Consider the following 20,028-nt stretch of genomic DNA (forward strand, 5'->3'; position numbering starts at 1 on the left):
AGTATTGCAACTTTTTTTTATGGAAGGGGCCCCCGAAATTGCTTTGCCCCGGGGCCCCTGAATCCTCTGGGCAGCCCTGCTCTGTGGGTCCCTATCCTACAGTCCGGGATGTGGGGAAGTAGCAGTCCACAACTGGAGAGGGGACTGCATTATTCATTATAGATAAGCATTTTCCAGTATATATAGTAGTGGGTATTTCACAACATTACATGGTCTCCGTAGCACATTCAAGCAGTCTAGTTTTAAGCTTTAATATTACGGCATTACACCTTATTGTGCAGAAAACTCATATGCCTCAAGTTACAGAAGCTGCAAATTGCTCAAAACAAGAAAGTACACAGGACAGGAAAACCTTACACCCAGTGGTCACACACCTGAAACAGGATTCAACAGTGGCCACTGTTGCTCCAAGCAAGTGCATTTGCATCAGTGCTGGCAATACTTGTGCAGCGCTACAAGCACTTGCATGGCACACACCTGGTAGGGGCTTGCTAGGTTTAAATGCCTCACGTTTAGGTGCGCAAGGCTGGCAGGTAGAAGACCCACCTTTGTATTCACAAATGGAGCATGGTTAATCTGGACTAAGAATCAATATACATGGACTCACCGTGCCATTCTTGCTGGAATCTCTTTTCGGGACAGAATAGCATTTTAACAGCTACAAAAGCCAGGATGCATTTAAGGTCTTGTAGACAGGTGAGTTTACCTGGTCTGACACCAGGAAGATCAGCTGCTGCAGTTTCCTCGTATTGGGCTCTCCAGTAATAGTACAGCCATATCATTGGCTCCCTTCTTGGAAGTGTGGCTTATTAAAATGACAGTTCAGTGTCAACTCAAATAAAAACCAGGCTCTTCCAGACTGTACAGTTCATTCAGCTCCTTACTGGACCCCACAGTTTCTTCCCCGAAATCCAGGACCTGTTGCCTCTGTCCCAGTCCTCTTCCATCCTTCATTATAGTAGTTCCAGACAGCACTTTCCAATGAGCTGGTGTGGAGAGCCTCTTCCCAGGTCTTCTTAGACCCTGGACCTCCTGCAGGTGTCTCTCATCTGACTGAACAGTTTCCCTCCTATTGGAAGCCTGGATTCCTAAGACTCAGGTGGCCTCTAGGCGATTACCTCATCCCTAGCCTCAAAACCCATCACTGGGGAGGCAGTCAACTAGGCAGAGGCCAAGCTGAGCTCAAGTCTCTCAGGGTATGTCTACACTGCAACTGAACAACCCTGGCTGGCCCATGTCAGCTGGCCAGGGGCGGCTCCAGGCACCAGCGCACCAAGTGCGTACCTGAGATGGCAAGCCGAGGCGGGTGGCTTGCCAGTTGCCGTGAGGGCGGCAGTCAGGCTACCTTCGGCGGCATGATTGTGGGAGGTCCGTCGGCTCCGGCGGCGGGTATGCCAAAGCCGCGGGACCGGCGGACCTCCCGCAGGCATGCTGCCGAATCCACGTTACCAGCGGACCTCCCGCAGGCGCGCCGCCGAAAGCTGCCTGCCTGCCGTGCTTGGAGTGGCAAAAAACATAGAGCCGCCCCTGCAGTTGGCTCAGGCTGTGGGGCTGTAACATTGCAATGTAGATGTTCACGCTCAGGCTGAAGCCTGAGTTCTAGGACGCCGTGAGGGGCAAGTTCTCAGAGCCCAGGCTCAAACCCACGCCCGAATATCCACACTGCAATTTTACAGCCCCATGAGCTTAAGTCAACTGGCACAGGCCAGCTGCAGGTGTTTAATTGCATTGTAGACTAGGGTTACAACATGGTATGGCCACAACCACGTGTAAACCATCGTTATTTTTAATAGGGTCAGCTGTATTATTCTGGGCTCCTTACCATCTCTTAATGCTGGTAATGTTGAAAGGTGCTAAAATGATCTGCATATACACCTCTACCCCGATATAACGCTGTCCTTGGGAGCCAGAAAATCTTACCGCGTTATAGGTGAGACCGCGTTATATCGAACTTGCTTTGATCCACTGGAGCGCGCAGCCCCGCCCCCCTGGATCGCTGCTTTACCGCGTTATATCCGAATTCGTGTTCTATCGGGTCGCGTTATATCGGGGTAGAGGTGTACTGGGTTAGATACTGGCTCCAGTGAAGTCAATGGGAGTTTTACTGTTGACTTCAATAGGGCCAGTATTTAATCCACCGATCTTTTGTTCTATGCCCAGGATTCTCAAACTGGGGGTCGGAACCCCTCAGGGGGTCATGAGGTTATTATGTGGGGGGTCGCAAGCTATCAGCCTCCACCCCAAACCCCGCTTTGCCTCCAACATTTATAATGGTGTTAAATATATTAACAAGTGTTTTAATTTATAAGAGGGGTCGCACTCAGAGCAGGTTAGACAAATACCGTGATGAAAGGGGTCACCAGTACAAAAGTTTGAGAATCACTGTTCTATGCCCACCAGGCACAGCTCTTTAAAGAGCATATATGCAGCACTGTGGCTGACAGGGTGTGTTAGGTGGAACACACCTGTAGGAAAGCAGGCTGCAAGACAATTATCCATTGGAAAAAAAGGGGTAGTGGTTAAAAGGGCCTGGGATCTGGAAAGGTTAGAAATTCTAGGGTTTTCCTAGAATCTGAGATGCGGGAGGCACCATTCCCCTTCCTCTTTGATAGTTCTCAATAAATCATTTAGTGAGATGGCTTTAAAACAAAAAAAACCCAAACAGATTCTCTCCTAAGATTGCCCATTCATCATAAGAGACTGACTCCTACCAACAACCTTAAAGCTCCTAGATGGACTCCACAGAATATAATAGCATTACTGTGGAGTGAGACTATCACGCTCAACATTGCAGAGGAGACAGGCCCTGTCCCAAGGACCTTACAGTCTGATTCAGATTCAGAGGCCCTGATTCTCTTCTCACTCATACCATTCTTACGTTGGTGTGACTCCATTGGCTTCAGTGGGGTTACTCCCAATATATACTACTGTAGAGGGATAATCTGGCTTGAAGAGTATAGACCAGGGGCCAATTCCTAAAGTCCTTCCTTACTCAGTTTTTACTAATCCCTTCCTCAGGCAAAACTGTCGCTGACTTCAAAAGGGTTTTTCCTTAGAAAGGCCTTTCAAAAGTTGAGTAAGCACCTCAGAATTTGACACTAGAGATGTAAGAGCCCCCATGTGATGGTGTTTCTAGCAGTGGTGGTAACTAGGAGAAGATCAGCCTTCAAAGACTGTATGGAGGCAACAAAGGAAAAGAAAGCTGTTTGGTACAGGAAAAGGGCATCCCTTCCTCTAAACCTGGTTCCCACCCCCAAACAATCATTTCCCCTACACACACCACATGCAGTTTCCTATCGCCTCTATTCCAGCCTTATACATGTTTTATCCTCCAAAGGGGGCTAAGACAGCAAACCCAATTCAAATGTGCTAGGTATCTAAGGCAGGGTGCCAGTTCCCATACTATCCCCTCAGCAATGCATATGGTAGCAAATATACACTAAGTGATAACAGTAAAAGCTCAAGGCTTCTCTCAGACTCTGGTGACAGGACTCAATCACAAGACAGAGCTGCTGCACAGCAAGTTGAGATAGATGACCATGATACCCAGGGTCTCAGTGATGTTTACACATATTCCCTCTCTGCACATTGGTAGTAGCAGTTGTGGCAAAAAATACTGGGTCAGATCAATGGTCCATCTGGCCCAGTGTCCTGTCTTCAGACAGTGGCCAGTGCCAGGTGCTTCAGAAGGAATGAACAGAACAGAGCAATTATCAAGTGATCCATCCCGTCGTCCAGTCCCAGCTTCTGGCAATCAGAGGCTAGGGACACCCAGAGCATGGGATTTCATTCCTGACCATCTTGGTTAATAGCCATTGACGTATCTATCTTCCAGGAACTTATCTAATTATTTTTTGAACACACTGGTTGACTGTGCGTTGTGTGAAGTACTTCCTTTCGTTTATTTTAAGCCTACTGCCTATTAATTTCATTGGGTGGCCCCTGGTTCTTGTGTTATGGGAAGGGGTAAATAACACTTCCTTATTCACTTTCTCCCACTATTCATGATTTTCCAAAAAAAGCAGACAGCAAAGCATCTCAGGCAAAATAAGAGATCAGAGAAACTGCACAGTCTCTGGGCCTCCACACAAATGCCTCTGCCCTCCATCGATGTCCAGAGATCTGTGGGAATTCCTCTCATGATGCAGCACGGCAGGGAGTTAGGAAAATCATGTCCCCTGCTGTTTTCACAGGCAATTACAATTTCCCTGAGGAAATGATCTGAAGGACACTGCACAGTGGGACTCATGGGGTTTCCTGGTCACAGCTGGAGACAAGACAGTCCATTATTATTCATTGATTGTTCAGTGTACTCAGTTCTGTACAAAGCGAGGGGGAGACATTATCTCTGCTCCAAGGGTCTGAGAGAAGAGAGGCCAGGTGGATTGGGAGGAGGAAGGGAGTGCCAGGTGTAGGAGGCAGCACAGAAGAAAGTACAAAGAGCAGAAAGAAGGTTCATAAGAGAGGTGGGTCCAATAAAATCCTGAATTCAATCAGACTGGAGTGTTTGGAAAGGCTGGATATGAACTTTGCAGTTTGGGCCCGACTCTTGATCATAAATTCCCCCTACTGCTCAAACCAAAGGAGTTGCTCCTCTACCTCACTGAGTAATTATTTTATCTACTAGAGTGCCTGCCTTTCCCATCAGGGTGCTGTACAAACCATTAAAATAAGAGTAATAATTTACCACGTAAATCAAAGAAGATAGAAAAAAGGGGACCATGGATCTCACACAAGGACTGATCATTAAAACAAATTCTCTGGAAACACGTGTGTTTTTGGTGCTGGGAGTTGTGGGTTCCACTCCCCCATATGTGGTTACAAAACTGGAACCAGACTATTGCAAAGAACTACAAACCTCAGATTCTCTGCAGCAAGCGTGAGTTCCACCTTATTTGTGACAATATGGAAGAGAATAGTGAAGTATGTGTTGAATCCACCACTGCTCTCCAGGAGGAAGCAGGAAGAGAGATGGATGGCCACGGGATTGGGGAGACAGGAAACCTATGTGCTAACTACACACTTGCTGTGTGACTTACAAACACTCGGACCCAATTTCCATAGGTGCTGAGAACTTGCTGTTTATGTTGACTTCAGGTGAAGTTGTAGGTTCTCAGAACCTGTGTAAAGCATGCCTTTACCCACTCCACGCCTCCTTTTTTCATCTGGAAGAGAGAGATAATATTCCTCTCTCTCCCTGGAGTATTGTAAATATTAAACAACGGTTAAGCTGCTCAAGTTCCTTGACGAATGATGCTGTAAAAGGACCAAGCATAAATTCCAGATGCAACACAAACTGTACTGTAGACTCCTTGAACATTAAGTATTTCCACCAGCAGACTTGTTTTTCAGTTGTCCACCAGATTAGATCACCAATTGAGGGGTTATGGCTGTTTGTTGCTAAGGCTTCAAACCTACAGCTCCAGCAACTTCTGGAAGTTCAAGTGGCAGTGACAGCCAAGAGCATTTAAGAACCAGACTGAGAGTGTTTCTTTCAGAAAGAGATCATGTCTAAGACATCCATTTCTTTACAGATGGTGCAATGTGTAGCTAACTGCTCATTGTTTATTATTTCTATTGTGGTAGCACCTAGGAAAGCTTCAAACCGTTTAATGGACAGCCTCTAATGTCCTTTTGACTTGCAATACGTTTGATTGATGTTTGGCTCTTGTAGTTTCCTGGGCAGCTAGACAGGTATAATGTAGAAATCTAAATATAATCAAACCAAGCAGAACTAACTGAAAATAGGAAGGTTCCCAAAGCTTACCATTGGGCATTAACAGCCATTAAAGGTCACTGTGGACATGTGCTTTTCATCAGCTGAAAACTTTAAAAAAAACCTCGAACAATGAAGCTAACTGACTTTTTAATTAGCATCTATGGCGAGAGAACACAAACCCAAGCAGATTCCATACAGCTACACCTCTACCTCGATATAACACGAATTCGGATATAATGCGGTAAAGCGGTGCTCTGGGGGGGCGGGGCTGCGCACTCCGGTGGATCAAAGCAAGTTCAATATAACGTGGTTTCACCTAGAACGCGGTAAGATTTTTTGGCTCCTGAGGATAGCGTTATATCGAGGTAGAGGTGTATATTCCTTTTCATGGGGGAAAAGGTCACCCACGTATATACCATAGGAATGGGTCCAATAAATAAGGCAAAAGCTTTAGCAAGCACTTGTAGACTCTTCTGCAGCATTTGGAGGTCGTTACATGACTCCAAATGGACACTTGGAACGTCATTAACAGCAACTTTCATCCCAGAGGATCCCAAGTAATAATGATTGGTCAGATGGGCAGTTAGGGATAGTCTATTAACATAGTTTTTTAAAAGGGGAAGGGCCTAAGAGATTGCTAGTCACCACCTTGACCCTCCATCTTTGCATGCTATTTCACATTCCCCACCCTTTCTCTACGGTTTTTTAGACTGTAAGCTCTTCAGCCAGGGATTGTGTCTTCCTATACGCTATTACAGCGCTTACCATACTTTGGATGCTACTGTGACAAAAGGAATAATAAAAGCCCTTTCTAAACTACATAAGGAGATGCTGTCACTCTGTCCCATTTCCTCTTGACTCTGGGGTAGAACATGACAACTGCTTAATAGCACATGATACCACTAGTTCAGCAGAGGTGAAAAATATTGAACTGGATCCTCACGTGGGGTAATTCAGTGTAGCTCCACTGACTTCACTGAAACTCACCAATTTACATCAGCTGAGGATCTGGTCCATCATAGGCAATGGGAGCTTCAGGGGGAATTTAGCTGGGCAGACTGTAATTAGTCAGGACACTGGAACTTTCATCTCTAACTTTTATGAAAAGCGCTGTGAAATTTTTAGTGATCACAAGAGGTTAAGGCCCCTTTTATATTTCACCCTTCTAGAGGAAATGAATACAGAAATATACAGTAAAGCTTTATACCCAAGAGAATTCTTTGTAATTAATAAATAATATCTCCACCTTAACTATAGTGAAGCAGGAAATATTGCAATTATAACTCCTCTCGGTTTGCATGTACTTGTTTTACTCAGATGCCTTTCCTGTTTATACATTCATACAGCCTCCTCTGTGGTAAGCAACAAAAGCCTATTCTGGGTATCAGGTGTACACTCAGAACCACAGCCTTTACAATTTGTCTTCTATCACTGGGACATCAGTTATGTGTATAACCAAACATCCTGGAGAGGGCATCTAGCTAACGGAAGGTGGATTAGAGACAGAAAGAAATATCAGTTCAACCAGAACTGGGTTTAAAATTTTGCATCAATAATTTTCTGTCCACTGAACACTTACCAAATTAGACTTCTTTATCATCATCATCTTCCTGTAACACAAGTCCAATGTACCATGGGGACACTTTGCTGCCTTACCTGCTCTTATGACACTTGAGAACGGACTTGCTGATCATCTCAAGATAGACTCCCTAGTGGATAGGAGGGCAGGGCATTCTCTTCAAAGGGCATGAGTCTAAGAAATCATCTCCACAATTGATGTGCATAATTTGTGCTCGTTAATGAAAATTCAGCATTGTTGGGTGGTGGGGACAGGGATTTTTTTTCATGTGACTGTGGTAAGATGAGGCCCTGAAACATAAACCCGTGTATCAGAGGCCCGGTATGAGACCTAAGGCCTGACCTAAAGTAATGGTCAAGACTTTGCTAACATAAAGCAAAGTTAAGCTGTGAACCAGAGGCAGGCCCCTGCTCACAGAAGTCGGCAAGAAGAAGGCTGCAATTGCACGTATACACATAGTTAAAAGGTATCAAGTACTAGCAGGATGAATACATGCCAGGATGGCACCAGAACATTCTGGTATGAACACATTCCACAGAGATAAGGAACAGGCTGACCCATCCTAAAGACAGGGTCAAAAGGATAACATGATGGATAGACTTTTTTGTTCGAACAGGGACGGCTTTAGGCCGATTCAGCCGATTTGGCTGAATTGGGCCCCGCGCTGCAGCTGTCCACTCCGCCCCCCGCTCACTTCCCCCTCCTCCCCTCCCCTGAACGCCCCGCCCCCTCCCCTGCTTCCCGCGAATCTCTGAAAAGAAGCAGGGGCGGGCCGGCAGCACAAGGTAAACTGGGGTGGTGGGGGCGGGAGAAGGGCTCCGGGGAGGCGCCGCCTGTTCCCGCAGGCCCCAGCGGCTCTGGCCCGGCTTGGCTCCGGCTCGGCCCCCGCGGTGCGGCCCGGGTCGGCCCCGGCCCGGCCCCCGCGGTGCGGCCCGGGTCGGCTCCGGCGCGGCTTCCGCGGCGCGGCTCGGGTCCCCCCCGTCTCCCGGCGCAGCGCGGCGCGGGTCTCTCCCCTCCCCCCCGGCGTGGCTCGGGTTCCCCCCCCCGGCACAGCTTGATTCCTGGGGGCGGGGCTTGCAGCAAGCCCCGCCCCCAGGAATCGGGCCCCGCTCTTGCTAAAGCCGGCCCTGTGTTCGAACCAACATGTACTAGGAGAGAGGTAGCACCCTAACACGTAGAGGGGTTGTACTCAATGTGTCAGGAGTGATGTGTAACTTGTTTGTACCTGTGCGTAAGAATGCATCCCTGAGTGGATGTCATTGCTGGCCTAGGGGGCAGTGGTAAATCCCACCATTGACTGAGCCGGTCCATTGTCAGGGAGCAGATATGTACTAGCAGAACTGTAGACATCTGATCCGGGGATCTAGAGACTGTGTTTCATTTGGCAATAAACCTGGCTGGGTTCCTTCGTACCTTATCAGAGTCTGTGGTCATTGGGCGGTTCGCTCGAGATCTGCTGTGCCAACGATCTGCGCAGAGCTGGGACAGCACACATGCACGCAGCCGACTGTTATCAACATTGAACAGAGCAGAGCACCATACAGGTGACGTCTGACGACACTGGTTAGCATTTATTTGTAACTGGAATCTTGAGTTGAGGCATTTTAGGTCTTCAGGATTTGAGTGCCAAAAACTTAAAACTATTATTCTCTCTGGATATAGTTTGGGAATGGGATAACACTTTGGGAATGGAAAACAGTGAATTCCCAACAAAATGGAAAAATACATTTTCCATTGGCCTCTACCGGTGAGTACAACCGGATTGTACAACTGTACAGTCATTATTAACGGATGGCACAAGTCTAATCCACTCCATAGAGTGCTAAAATTGTCCCACCTTAAAGATGATATCAGCTACCGTCTGCAGGCTTATCCTACCCAATAGAAACCTTTCATGGCTGTTTAATTAACTCACTTTTGTGGATGCCATACATACCAAAACTGTAGAAAAATGACAGTTAGTGTAAATCAATCTGAAGCTATTTAATTTTTTCAGCAGTACAAAATAATTACAAACAGTGAGCTATGAAATAAAAATTAAAAAAATCATTGTTAAAATAGTTATTAAAAATAAATATTTAAAATCTGTTGTCCACATGAAATCATGGATTCTTAAGTATTTATAAATACTACAAAACTAAAATAATCTGGGAAGGGCATAACAACACTACTGAAACCAGTCATTTATTTTAAAAAAATGTAAAAACCTGCTATCCACATAAAATCACTGACCCTTAATTATAAATACATCCAAACTTTCAATATGTGAAGAAAATACGACATTATTGAATTACACCAAACATACTCTGCACATTGGAATATTTACTGTGTATTCTATTCTCACATCATAAATTAATGTACATAGGAAAGACGGTGAAAATTCACTACATGCAATACACCTTATTGAAACAGAAGACTGTTTTTCCGATCAGTTCCAAGGTACTTTTCTTCCTAAGATGTGATTGGTGATTTTCTGTGGGGAAACATGAAGATAAATGACAGATTAATTAGTATTATTTCTCTAACAATGCTACTACCTAGCATTTAACTGCTCAAAACACTGTCACCAATAAGTAAATACTGATAAATCCCTTAACATACATCTTACACCAACTGTGCTTTCCCCCTTAGAGGTATAGGCAGTCAAGAATGACATACTTCCCGCTGGTGGAATGGCACAAGCAGAGAACCAGAGAGAGACAAGTGCCTGTTGTTATTACACAAGCAAATGGAGGAATAATGTGTAACTATCATTTTCCAAATAATGGTTGATATTTCAATTATGAACTCACAAACCTGTTTTGACTGACATAATGGACTTATTGTGTGATGAAAGCAACAGTTGTTACTCCACTGTTTTAGTTGCATTTGAGTAAACAAAGAAAATTAAGCATCCACCCTTCCAGAAGGCCAGATCGGAGTCTTAGTTGTCTATCACTGAATAAGATAAAACTCCCTTACTCCTCTTGTCTAACAATGCTTTGTGACTGAACATACACAGAGACACCAGAACCACTGGCAACACATGTGGCTTTGGGAACAGAACTCTCTTTTTTCAATTTCTGTAATTGTATTGTCATAACAAGGTAGACAACTGCTTACAACACAGTTAATAAATCAAGTAATTGTGCGTACGAACAGGTTTACCACTGACGATGGGGTTTTATTCAATATCTATTCTGTATTATTATTCTTTTCTGATTCAATGACAGGCTGTCCCTTATTGTGAGGCTGTTTCAGACAACTGTTACCCTTTGCCCAAGGAAGTACACAGCATTTCTTCCCCACATTTTAGTAGAAAAACTTCTACTATTTCTGAAAGTTCAAGTCTCTCTCACTCTCTTTCCTTCCACATCTCTCTCAGGATACTAAGTCTCTTCTCTTTGAGCATCCAGTGGGCCTTATGTCTCCCAGTTTATGATCTCTGATATTAGGTGAACAAACTTCACAAATAAAAGCACCACACCTTTGTGCCGATTCAGTCAGCAGGTGTGGTAACTCTGAAGCACGGAGAAGTCTTACTCTGCTTTGTAAAGTGCAGTGTAAATGTACAGGATTATCTAGATCTACCAATAGAGAGAACTAATATGCCCGTTAGCAGACTTGACCTATTGCACGACAGACAAAGCAGATGCGCACAAATACATGAACCAATTCATTACACAGTATAATAATTATTATACTATATATTCATTACAGTATAATGGAAGACTTTGTAAGCAAAAGAATGATCATCATCCAACTCGGTATGGAATCTGCCCCTGAATACTGCACACCTACTGCCCCATTCCATCCTGCAATCTCAAAATACTTGCACAACTACTGAAGAACAGCCCTGACTGGAATAAATTACATTTGCCATGTGCAGCTGCACAGTACGTGGCACTGGTGCCAGTGGTTATGCCTTGCTGTTTTCTAATTGGCAGTTTTGTAGAAAGCTGGCAGAGTTAAAAGTCTATCTATCAGATGGTCTCTGACTACCCTGGACTCAAAAAGTTGCCCCAGACTGAACTGACCTCTGGTCCCAAAGATGAATGATAAGAAGTTTAACGACCTCTCCCTTAAAAATGAAAAAAGCTGTTTAAAAGTCACTGGTGGGAGGCACCAAGAAGGTGAAAAATCAGATGAACAGATTCCCACTTGCTGCTTTAGTGAATATCAGCTCTGAGAAGTTTATTATATGCCTATAGGCCTCTGGAAACAACATTCTTCCTTTCCAGCTGGTGTAATGACATCTAGTGGCCAATATCTTACTTACAGCCTCCCTCCCCTCACCCTTAAAGTGACATCTAATCTCAAAAACTGGCTCATTTGTTTCTGATTTTTAATGCATGCATGGACACTTAGATCTTTAAAAGGGAAAATATGTAATCAAATGAATTTGTCCAACACCTGTGGGATTTTTTTCCTGCTACCCAACTCTGATTCATCAGCAGAGCAACATCCATCCTGTGCCCTGAATGAGACAGGGGGCCCGTGGAAAAAAAGGTAAGTGATCATGTAATTAAAGACTGTATCATAACACATACACAGAAGAGGGTCCAATTAAGGCTACATAGTCAACCTGGAATTCCCCCCCCCCCCCACAGTTCCAGTCTCCTTGCCCAGCCACTCCCAGTCTCACCTAACCCAACTCCTATTTTCTCCTTTCTCCCTGTGCCAGCCTCCAGTTCCAGTCTCCCTCTACACACTCAATGCTCCTTGTTCCAACCTACTGACCCAGCAGGTCTGGCACGTGTCCCGTCTGCATTCAAATCAGACAGCTTCCTCCTCCAGGCTTTCTGGGCCAGGAAGGGCGTCATCACTGAACACAGCAGATAGGGTCCCTGCTCTCAGTTACTGCAGCCACAACCCAGCTCTGACAGAGTTTACAGCAGCTCAGAGCTGCAATGCAGGGGAAATTCCTGTTCAGCCACAGACTGTACAGTCTGGCTTCCTTCTTCATATGGGAAGTTTCCATTTTAAATGGCAAAATTCAATATCTTCCATCAGTGTTTGAAGTGTTGTAGTAGCTGGGAAGGTCCCAGAATATTTGTCCAGTAAGAGGAGGTTACTCACCTGTGCAGTAACTGACGTTCTTCGAGATGAGTGTCCCTGTGGGTGCTCCACTCCAGGTGTTGGTGCGTCCCTTTGCCTTCACTCGGAGATTTTGACAGCAGCACTCGTACTGGTCACGCACACGCAGAGCCTGTCCCAAGGGCTGAGTGTGCCTTAATAGTACACGTGCCCGACTGGTCTCCTCAGTTCCTTCTCTACAACGGAGGCTACCCCAACTCCGAAGCAGAGGGGAGGAGGGTGGGTAGTGGTGCACCCACAGGGACACTCATCTCGAAGGTCAGTTACTGCAAAGGTGAGTAACCGCCTCTTCGAGAGATGTCCCTGTGGGTGCTCCACTCCAGGTGACTTAAAAGCAGTGTATCTCAAGGAGGTAGGGACTTTGCATCTGGAAGAAATGCGGTAGATAGTACAGCTCTGCCCAATCGTGTATCAGTGAGAGGGCCTTGCGTAAGGGCATAATGCTTAACAAATATGTGTTCGGAAGTCCAAGTGGCCGCTTTACAGATGTCAGCCAGAGGAATTCTGGGGAGAAAAGCCACAGAGGTAGCTACAGATCTAGTGGAGTGAGTCCTGATGCAGGCTGGAGGAATTGTCTCCTTTAATTGATAGCACAGGTGGATACAAGCAGAGATCCAACTGGAAAGTCTTTGGGTGGAAATAGGTGTCCCCTTGGATCGTTCTGCAATGGAGACAAAGAGTCTGGAAGAGTTCCTAAAGGGTCTGGTTCTATCCAAATAAAAGGACAGAGCCCTGCATACATCCAATATATGTATTGTGGATTCAAAGGAGTTTGCATGCGGTTTAGGAAAGAAGGTTGGTAGGTGTATAGGTTCGTTAATGTGGAATGACGAATGTACCTTTGGAAGAAATTTGGTGTGTAGTAACCTTGTCCTTAAAAAATATTGTGTCGGGTGGGTCCGCCATGAGAGCCATTATTTCTCCTGCCTGTCTGGCGAGGTGATTACCACTAAGAATGCTGTTTTCATAGAGAGGTGTAAGAGGGAGCAAGTGGCTAGGGACTCGAAAAGTTGTTGCGTTAAACAGGTTAACACTAAGTGAAGGTCCCACGGAGGGGTAGGAGGTTTAATGTCCGGGTATAGGGATTGGAGCCCTTTAAGAAAGTGCTTGGTGATTGGATGAGCAAAAACAAAAGTACCATCAATCTTGTTGTGAAAGGTTGTAATAGCAGCTAAGTGGACTTTGATGGAGCTGAAAGAAAAGCCAGATTGCTTCAGGTGTAATAGGTAACCAAGTGTGGCCGGAAAGAGGTGCAGAAGTGGGAAGAATTTGGTTATTCGAGCACCAGTGTGTGAACCGTTTCCACTTTTGGAGATACGTGGTGCGAGGAGACTGAGTTCTGCTATGTAAGAGTACTCTTTGAACCTGTTCAGAACATGCTAGTTCGCTTTGTGAGAACCATGGAGGAACCAAGCTTTGAGGTGAACCATGGATAGGTTGGGGTGAAGAAATCGGCCGTGTTGCTGCAATAGGAGGTTTGGAGTGAGAGCCAATGAAATTGGTGGACAAATTGACATTCTGGTGAGGAACAGATACCATGGTTGTCTAGGCCAGGACGAGGCAATCAAAATTACCGTGGCACAATCTGCTCATATCTTTGTCAGAACTCTGTGGAGAACCGGTATTGGGGGGAAAGCATACATTAAGTGTTGAGCCCAGGAGATCAGGAATGCATCTCCTAATGAATGTTTGCCCAATCCCGCTCTGGAGCAAAATTCAGGACATTTCTTGTTCTTCACAGTTGCAAAGAGGTTCAGGGTTGGATAGCCCCAAAGACTGAATATATTGCATATGATCGTGTCGTTTATCTCCCATTCGTGATCCCAGGGAAAATGTCTGCTTAGCTCGTCTGCGGTGGTATTCAGGGCCCCGGGAAGCTAGACTGCTGATATCCAGATCTTGTTTGTGAGGCTCCAATTCCAGAGCTTCATGGCTTCTGTGCAAAGCAAGTGAGATCGAGTCCCTCCCTGCCTGTTGACATAGAACGTGCATGCAGTGTTGTCTGTCATTATCCGAACATGTTGGTTCCGAATGAATGGGAGGAAGTGACGGCAGGCATTGCATATGGCTCGCAGTTCTAGGACGTTTATGTGTAGTGTGACTCCTGAGCAGAGGTTGGAGGGAATTGTCCACCATCGGAGGGAGTCTTTGATGGATAGAGGCTTGTTTAGAACGTGTATGTTTGGTCTGTAAACTGTGGCCAAACAACCTTGGAAGCACTTCATGTATAGGTGTGCATTTTTGACCACGAAAGTACATGAGGCCATGTGGCCTAATAGTTGCAGGCATTCTCGTGCAGTGACCTGGGGACTGCTGCGAAGTTTTGTAACCAGGAGTTTTATGGTGTCGAAACGATCGAGCAGGAAAGAGGCTATTCCTGTTCGGGAATCAAGGTGTACGCCTATGAACTCCAGTCATTGGGTAGGAGATAAGGTGGATTTGTTTTTGTTTATTTGTAGGCCAAGGGAAAGGAAACAAGCAACGGTAAGCAGCATGGATCGAAGAGCTTCATTGAGCATTGAGGCTTTGAGGAGACAATCGTTGAGGTAAGGAAATATTATAACCCCCCGTTTCTTGAGGTGGGCAGTAACCATGGCTAGGAGATTGGAGAAAACTCGGGGGGGGGGGCAGCAGATAGGCCGAAGGACAACACTCTGCATTGAAAATGTGTCGAACCGAGGGTAAAACGAAGAAAACGCCTGTGGGCTGAGTGAAGAGTCACATGAAAATAGGAGTCCTGTAGGTCAAGGGCTGAAAAATCAATCGCCCTGTTCCAGCACTGGGATTATGGTGGTGAAGATAACCATTTTGAACTTTTGATTTTTCATAAATTTGTTTAGCCGCCTGAGGTCAAGGATTGGTCACCATCCCCCGGTTTTCTTTTCTGTTAAGAAGTAATGGGAATAGAAATCTTTCTCTCCGTGTTGTTTGGGCATGATTTACACTGCCCCCAGTTGGAGGAGATGTTGTACTTCTTGGAGGAGCAGTTGCTCGTGAGAGGGGTCCCTGAAGAGGGACAGGGAGGGTGGGTGGGTGGGTGGGTGGCGGGGAAAGGAAAGGGATAGAATAGCCAACTGTGACAACCTCTAAAGCCCACTTCTCTGTGGAAATATTTCGCCATTGATGGGAGAATGGGCGTAGGCCGTGACCAAAAATAGGGGCAGGCGGTGTAAGCACTGAAGTGGGAATATTGTTTTCTATACCATCGACCAAGACTTCAAATTTGCTTATTGGTTGGAGGGGGTTGAGACGCTGCCGAGGAGTTAGGACGGTGGCGTTGGTATCTGGGTCTCTGGCGTTGCTATTGCTCGTGAGATCTATGGAATTGCTGGGTGTATGTGGGGTAGCGTGGTCGCTGGTAAGGCTGGGATCTATATTGTCGCCTTCTGGTCATAGGGGTTTGAATTCCTAGAGACAGGAGAGTTACCCTGGAGTCCTTCATGGAGTGGAGTATGTCATTCATAGTGGAGGCAAATAGTTTGTCACTGTTGAAGGGGAGATCCTCAATGGTACTCTGGACCTCCCGGGGAAAGGAAGAGGACAAGAGCCGTGACCCTCGGCGCATCACAACTGCTGTCACAGTGGACCGTGCCACAGTATTGGCCACATCAAGGGCAGCTTGAAAAGCAGCGCAGGAGAGGATTTGTCCCTTGGAAACTATGGCTGTAAATTGATGTTTCTTTTCTTATGGAATGTGATCAATAAAGTCCATGAATTTATTGCAATTTTTGTGGTCGTATTTTCCAAGAACGGCTGTATAATTAGCAATGCAAAATTGCAACATGGAAGAAGCATATTCCTTACCTCCGAGCAGATCTAATCGCTTACTGTCCTTGTCGGAAGGGGTAGAGCGGGGAAACTCATGTTTGTTCTTTTGGTTAACTGCATCTACTATCAGCGAGTTTGGCGCTGGGTGAGTAAAAAGAAATTCCGAGCTCATGGAAGGAATAAAGTACTTCCGATTCGCTCCCTTTCAGGTAGGCAGGCTTGCAGCCGGAGTTTGCCAAATGGCCTTGGCAGGTTCTAAAAGGGCTGCGTTGATCGGTAATGCAATTCTAGAAGAAGAAGAGGGCTGAGGGATGTTGGTTAGCTCAAGCTGCTGTTCAGGAACTTCCTCCAGGTTAATTCGTAGCTCATTGGCAACTCTTTAAAAGAAGTCTGGAAATTTTGAGAAGTTGTCCAAAGTTGTCAGAGGAGGAGGAAGCAATGCTTCATCAGGTGGAACAAATGGTTCTACCGGGTTAGAGGCAGGCCGTGCTTGCTTTTGCGGTTGTGACAGGGCTGCCTGGTGTCTGGAGTCAGTGGCAGGGTCGTCAGCTGGTGGTACCGAGCACGTCTCACGCCTGGCTGCAGTGGTATAACAAGTGTGGTCCCAAGTATAAGAAGCCCATGGAACCCAATATTGCCACTGTGGTGGGAAGCGCATGGGTGGTGCCATCCAGGGGTTCACGCACCATGGGGCAGGACCCTCGGAGTAGGACGAGGTAACTTTTCTATGATCTCTCGATTGGGGTCTGTGGACGGGAGATCTGATAAGGTGAAAATTCTCCCTGCAGCCAAGATTCCTCATCACTGGAGGGAAGCTGTGCGGATCTTGCCTGAGTGTCCGGAGAGAAGTATGTGTTAAGTAGGGGTGACTGCAAGATACGTGACACCAGCAGATCCCTTGACTGTGTGAACTGCGGTGCCGTAGTGCCTCTGTGAGGGGAGGGCTGCGCAAGAGGAATTTGTTGTGAGGAGGGATTCCTCTGCACCGGTGTCCTGAGAGTTCGTTCTGTCACTGTCGGCTAGCTCAAAGGCTGACGGTGCCAGGAGAGTGAGAGGAGCCTGCAGGGGGTTAGGCAGGCTAGTATGCATCGGCACCGCTTCCATTGCAGTGCCGAACGGTGCCATATGAGAGGCAAGCAACTGAAAGCCTGAAGCCTCGACACCAGAGGATAGCGCGACCACCGCAGCTGGAGGAGCCCGGCGCATCAAAGGTATTCAGCTTGGGGAGCACTGGAAGGGAAGCAGTACCCGGCGAAGTCTTGTCCCTGCGAATACCCTTTGCGGGTGAGAGAGACCGATTTTTTTTGAAGTTTTCTTTTGTCTCTTTGAAGCGGGGGAGCTGTGGTGGACAGCAGAGTCGGAGCCCAGGTCTGAGGCTGGTCCGAGAGATTTTTGCGGCAGGAGTAGTTTTAACCGCAGCTCCCTGTCTTTGCGTGCCCTGGATTTCATCTTGCTGCAGTGGGCACATTTTTGGGGGATGTGGGACTCTCCCGAACATCTAATACATTTAGAGTGGCCATCTGAAAGAGGGATGGCATCATTACAGTTAGAGCAGCGCTTAAAACCTGGAGAGCCTGGCATGTCGGAAGCAGCTGTGCTGACAAACAAAAAAGTGTTTTGGGTTTTTTTTGTTTTGTTTTAAAGAGAAGAAAAGGGGAAAGGAGCATCTAACTATTACTGGTAAGCTAAACTAAGAGGGAAAGGAGTTGAACAAAGGAGAAAAGAAATTCTCTAACGAGTCTGCTGAGCTCCATCTCAGGCCAGGGACGGTAGAGAAGGAACTGAGGAGACCAGTCGGGCATGTGTACTATTAAAGCACACTCAGCGTGTGAGGCAGGCTCTGCACGTGCATGGCCGGTACAAGTACTGCTGTCAAAATCTCCGAGCGAAGGCGCAGGGACGCACCAACACCTGGAGTGGAGAGCCCACAGGGACAACTCTCGAAGAAGAAAAGCTATTACCTCATTACATAAATACATATACATAAATTAAAGTAGTTAATCCATCTTTCGTATTGGGGGATGTGAAAAATCACCTTAGTTTTGCAATCCTAGTGGTTTATGCCATCTCCAGCGCCACTCCATGGAATTAGTTTCTTTATGTGCAGTTGGAACCCCTTTACATTATGAACTGATATCAAAAGCATGTTAACAACAACAGCTAAACAATTCAGTCTGCAGTTATTCTGTGCAGCCACAGAAGAAAATAAAGATATACTGTATTTATTGCAATGAATCACCCTTCCTCTGAACCAAGGACACGTGCAGGTCTGAAATGTCCTGCTTTGCACCATCCATCTCTCTCTCTCATGTCTCCTGCTAACTATACTACTACAATCTCAACTCCAGAAAGTGTTTATTAACATTGTAAGACTTCACTGTACTTTACATCCAGCAGTGGATATGACCATTAATAAAAATCACATCCCTCTCTCTTTGAATTGTGTCATTCTGTTCTGTGCTGACTTTAGCCCTTAAGAGTGTAAGCTCTTGGCCATTTACCATTTGCATAGCAGGGTGTACATTTAAGACATTAATAAAAATAAGATTTATATACAGAACCTTGTTGTAGTCGTATAAAATTGAATCATTATTATGGTTCAGTATTTACTGTCCTAAGACAGAAAATCAAACATATCCAAAATATTCTTTATGAAGCACTTTTCAGACTAGTAAGATATTCTGAAGGTGGCCAGCAAAAAGGATAGTACCAAATTCCAGTAACTTAAACAACATGCATCCATCATAAAGGTTAAGAGGGCATTCAGAATGGTACCACATTTAAACAAATAAACAAACCTTAACCATAACCTTATTTTTAGACATTGATCTCTGTTGTGGCTGGCCATCTCCTGCTTTGGTGTGATGCCCCAGCATGTAATGGGCCATTACACCAAAACTTGGAACATGTTGAAGTATGGAGACATGAGCCCAGTTTGCAATTTTAGTGTATATCCGAAGGGACTGTTTACTATACAGTGTATGCAGTATTGTTGTAACAGTGTTGGTCTCAGAATGGGACCACATCCTGAAAGAAATCTTTCCTGGACCCACTCTTCTGGCCTTCAGACAACTCCCTAACATCATCATCAGAAGCAAGCTCTTCACAGATGAGAGACACATCAACTCAAAGTGGCACCTGACCCTGTGAGAACAACAGATGCAAAACATACCTCCCCTGCTATGATGATCAACACCCTCCAGAACTCACCTTTCAAGATCAATGGGTCCTATATATGCCTATCACAACATGTGGTGTACTTCATCCAGTGCACTAAATGCCCCAATAACAACTAAGTGGGTGAAACCAATCACCGTGCTCTAAAATGAACTCTCACAGAAAAATGATAAAAGAAATTCAATATCCCCTGTGGGTGAACACTTTTCACAGAGCAATCATAGAATGTCAGGGTTGGAAGGGACCTCAGGAGGTCATCTAGTCCAACCCCCTGCTCAAAGCAGGAGCACTCCCCAACTAAATCATCCCAGCCAGGGCTTTAACAAGCTGGGCCTTAACAACCTCTAAGGAAGGAGATTCCACCACTGCCCTAGGGAACCCATTCCAGTGTTTCACCACCCTCCTAGTGAAAAAAGTTTTCCTAATATCCAACCTAAACCTCCCCCACTGCAACTTGAGACCATTATTCCTTGTTCTGTCATCTGGTACCACTGAGAACAGTCTAGATCCATCCACTTTGGAAACCCCTTTCAGGTACTTGAAAGCAGCTATCAAATCCCCCCTCATTCTTCTCTTCTGCAGACTAAACAATCCCAGTTCCCTCAGCCTCTCCTCATAAGTCATGTGCTCCAGCCCCCTAATCATTTTTGTTGCTCTCCGCTGGATTCTTTCTAATTTTTCCACATCCTTCTTGGAGTGTGGGGCCCAA

At 45.9% G+C, this 20,028-nt stretch overlaps 1 protein-coding gene across 7 annotated transcripts in view; it reads right to left on the reverse strand.

The window, feature by feature from the left end:
• Positions 1-9,256: 9,256 nt before the first annotated feature.
• The window catches only part of ALMS1 (ALMS1 centrosome and basal body associated protein), a 131,371-nt gene continuing 120,599 nt past the window's right edge, over positions 9,257-20,028 (reverse strand). For all 7 annotated transcript variants that reach the window (XM_065597293.1, XM_065597292.1, XM_065597290.1 and 4 more), the window contains one exon: positions 9,257-9,771. In XM_065597293.1, coding sequence (XP_065453365.1) covers positions 9,727-9,771 — 45 coding nt within the window. In that variant the 3' untranslated portion in view covers positions 9,257-9,726. The remainder of the gene's footprint in view (positions 9,772-20,028) is intronic.

This window comes from Chrysemys picta, chromosome 5 (assembly GCF_011386835.1).
Source record: "Chrysemys picta bellii isolate R12L10 chromosome 5, ASM1138683v2, whole genome shotgun sequence".
Taxonomy (NCBI): Eukaryota; Metazoa; Chordata; order Testudines; family Emydidae; genus Chrysemys; species Chrysemys picta.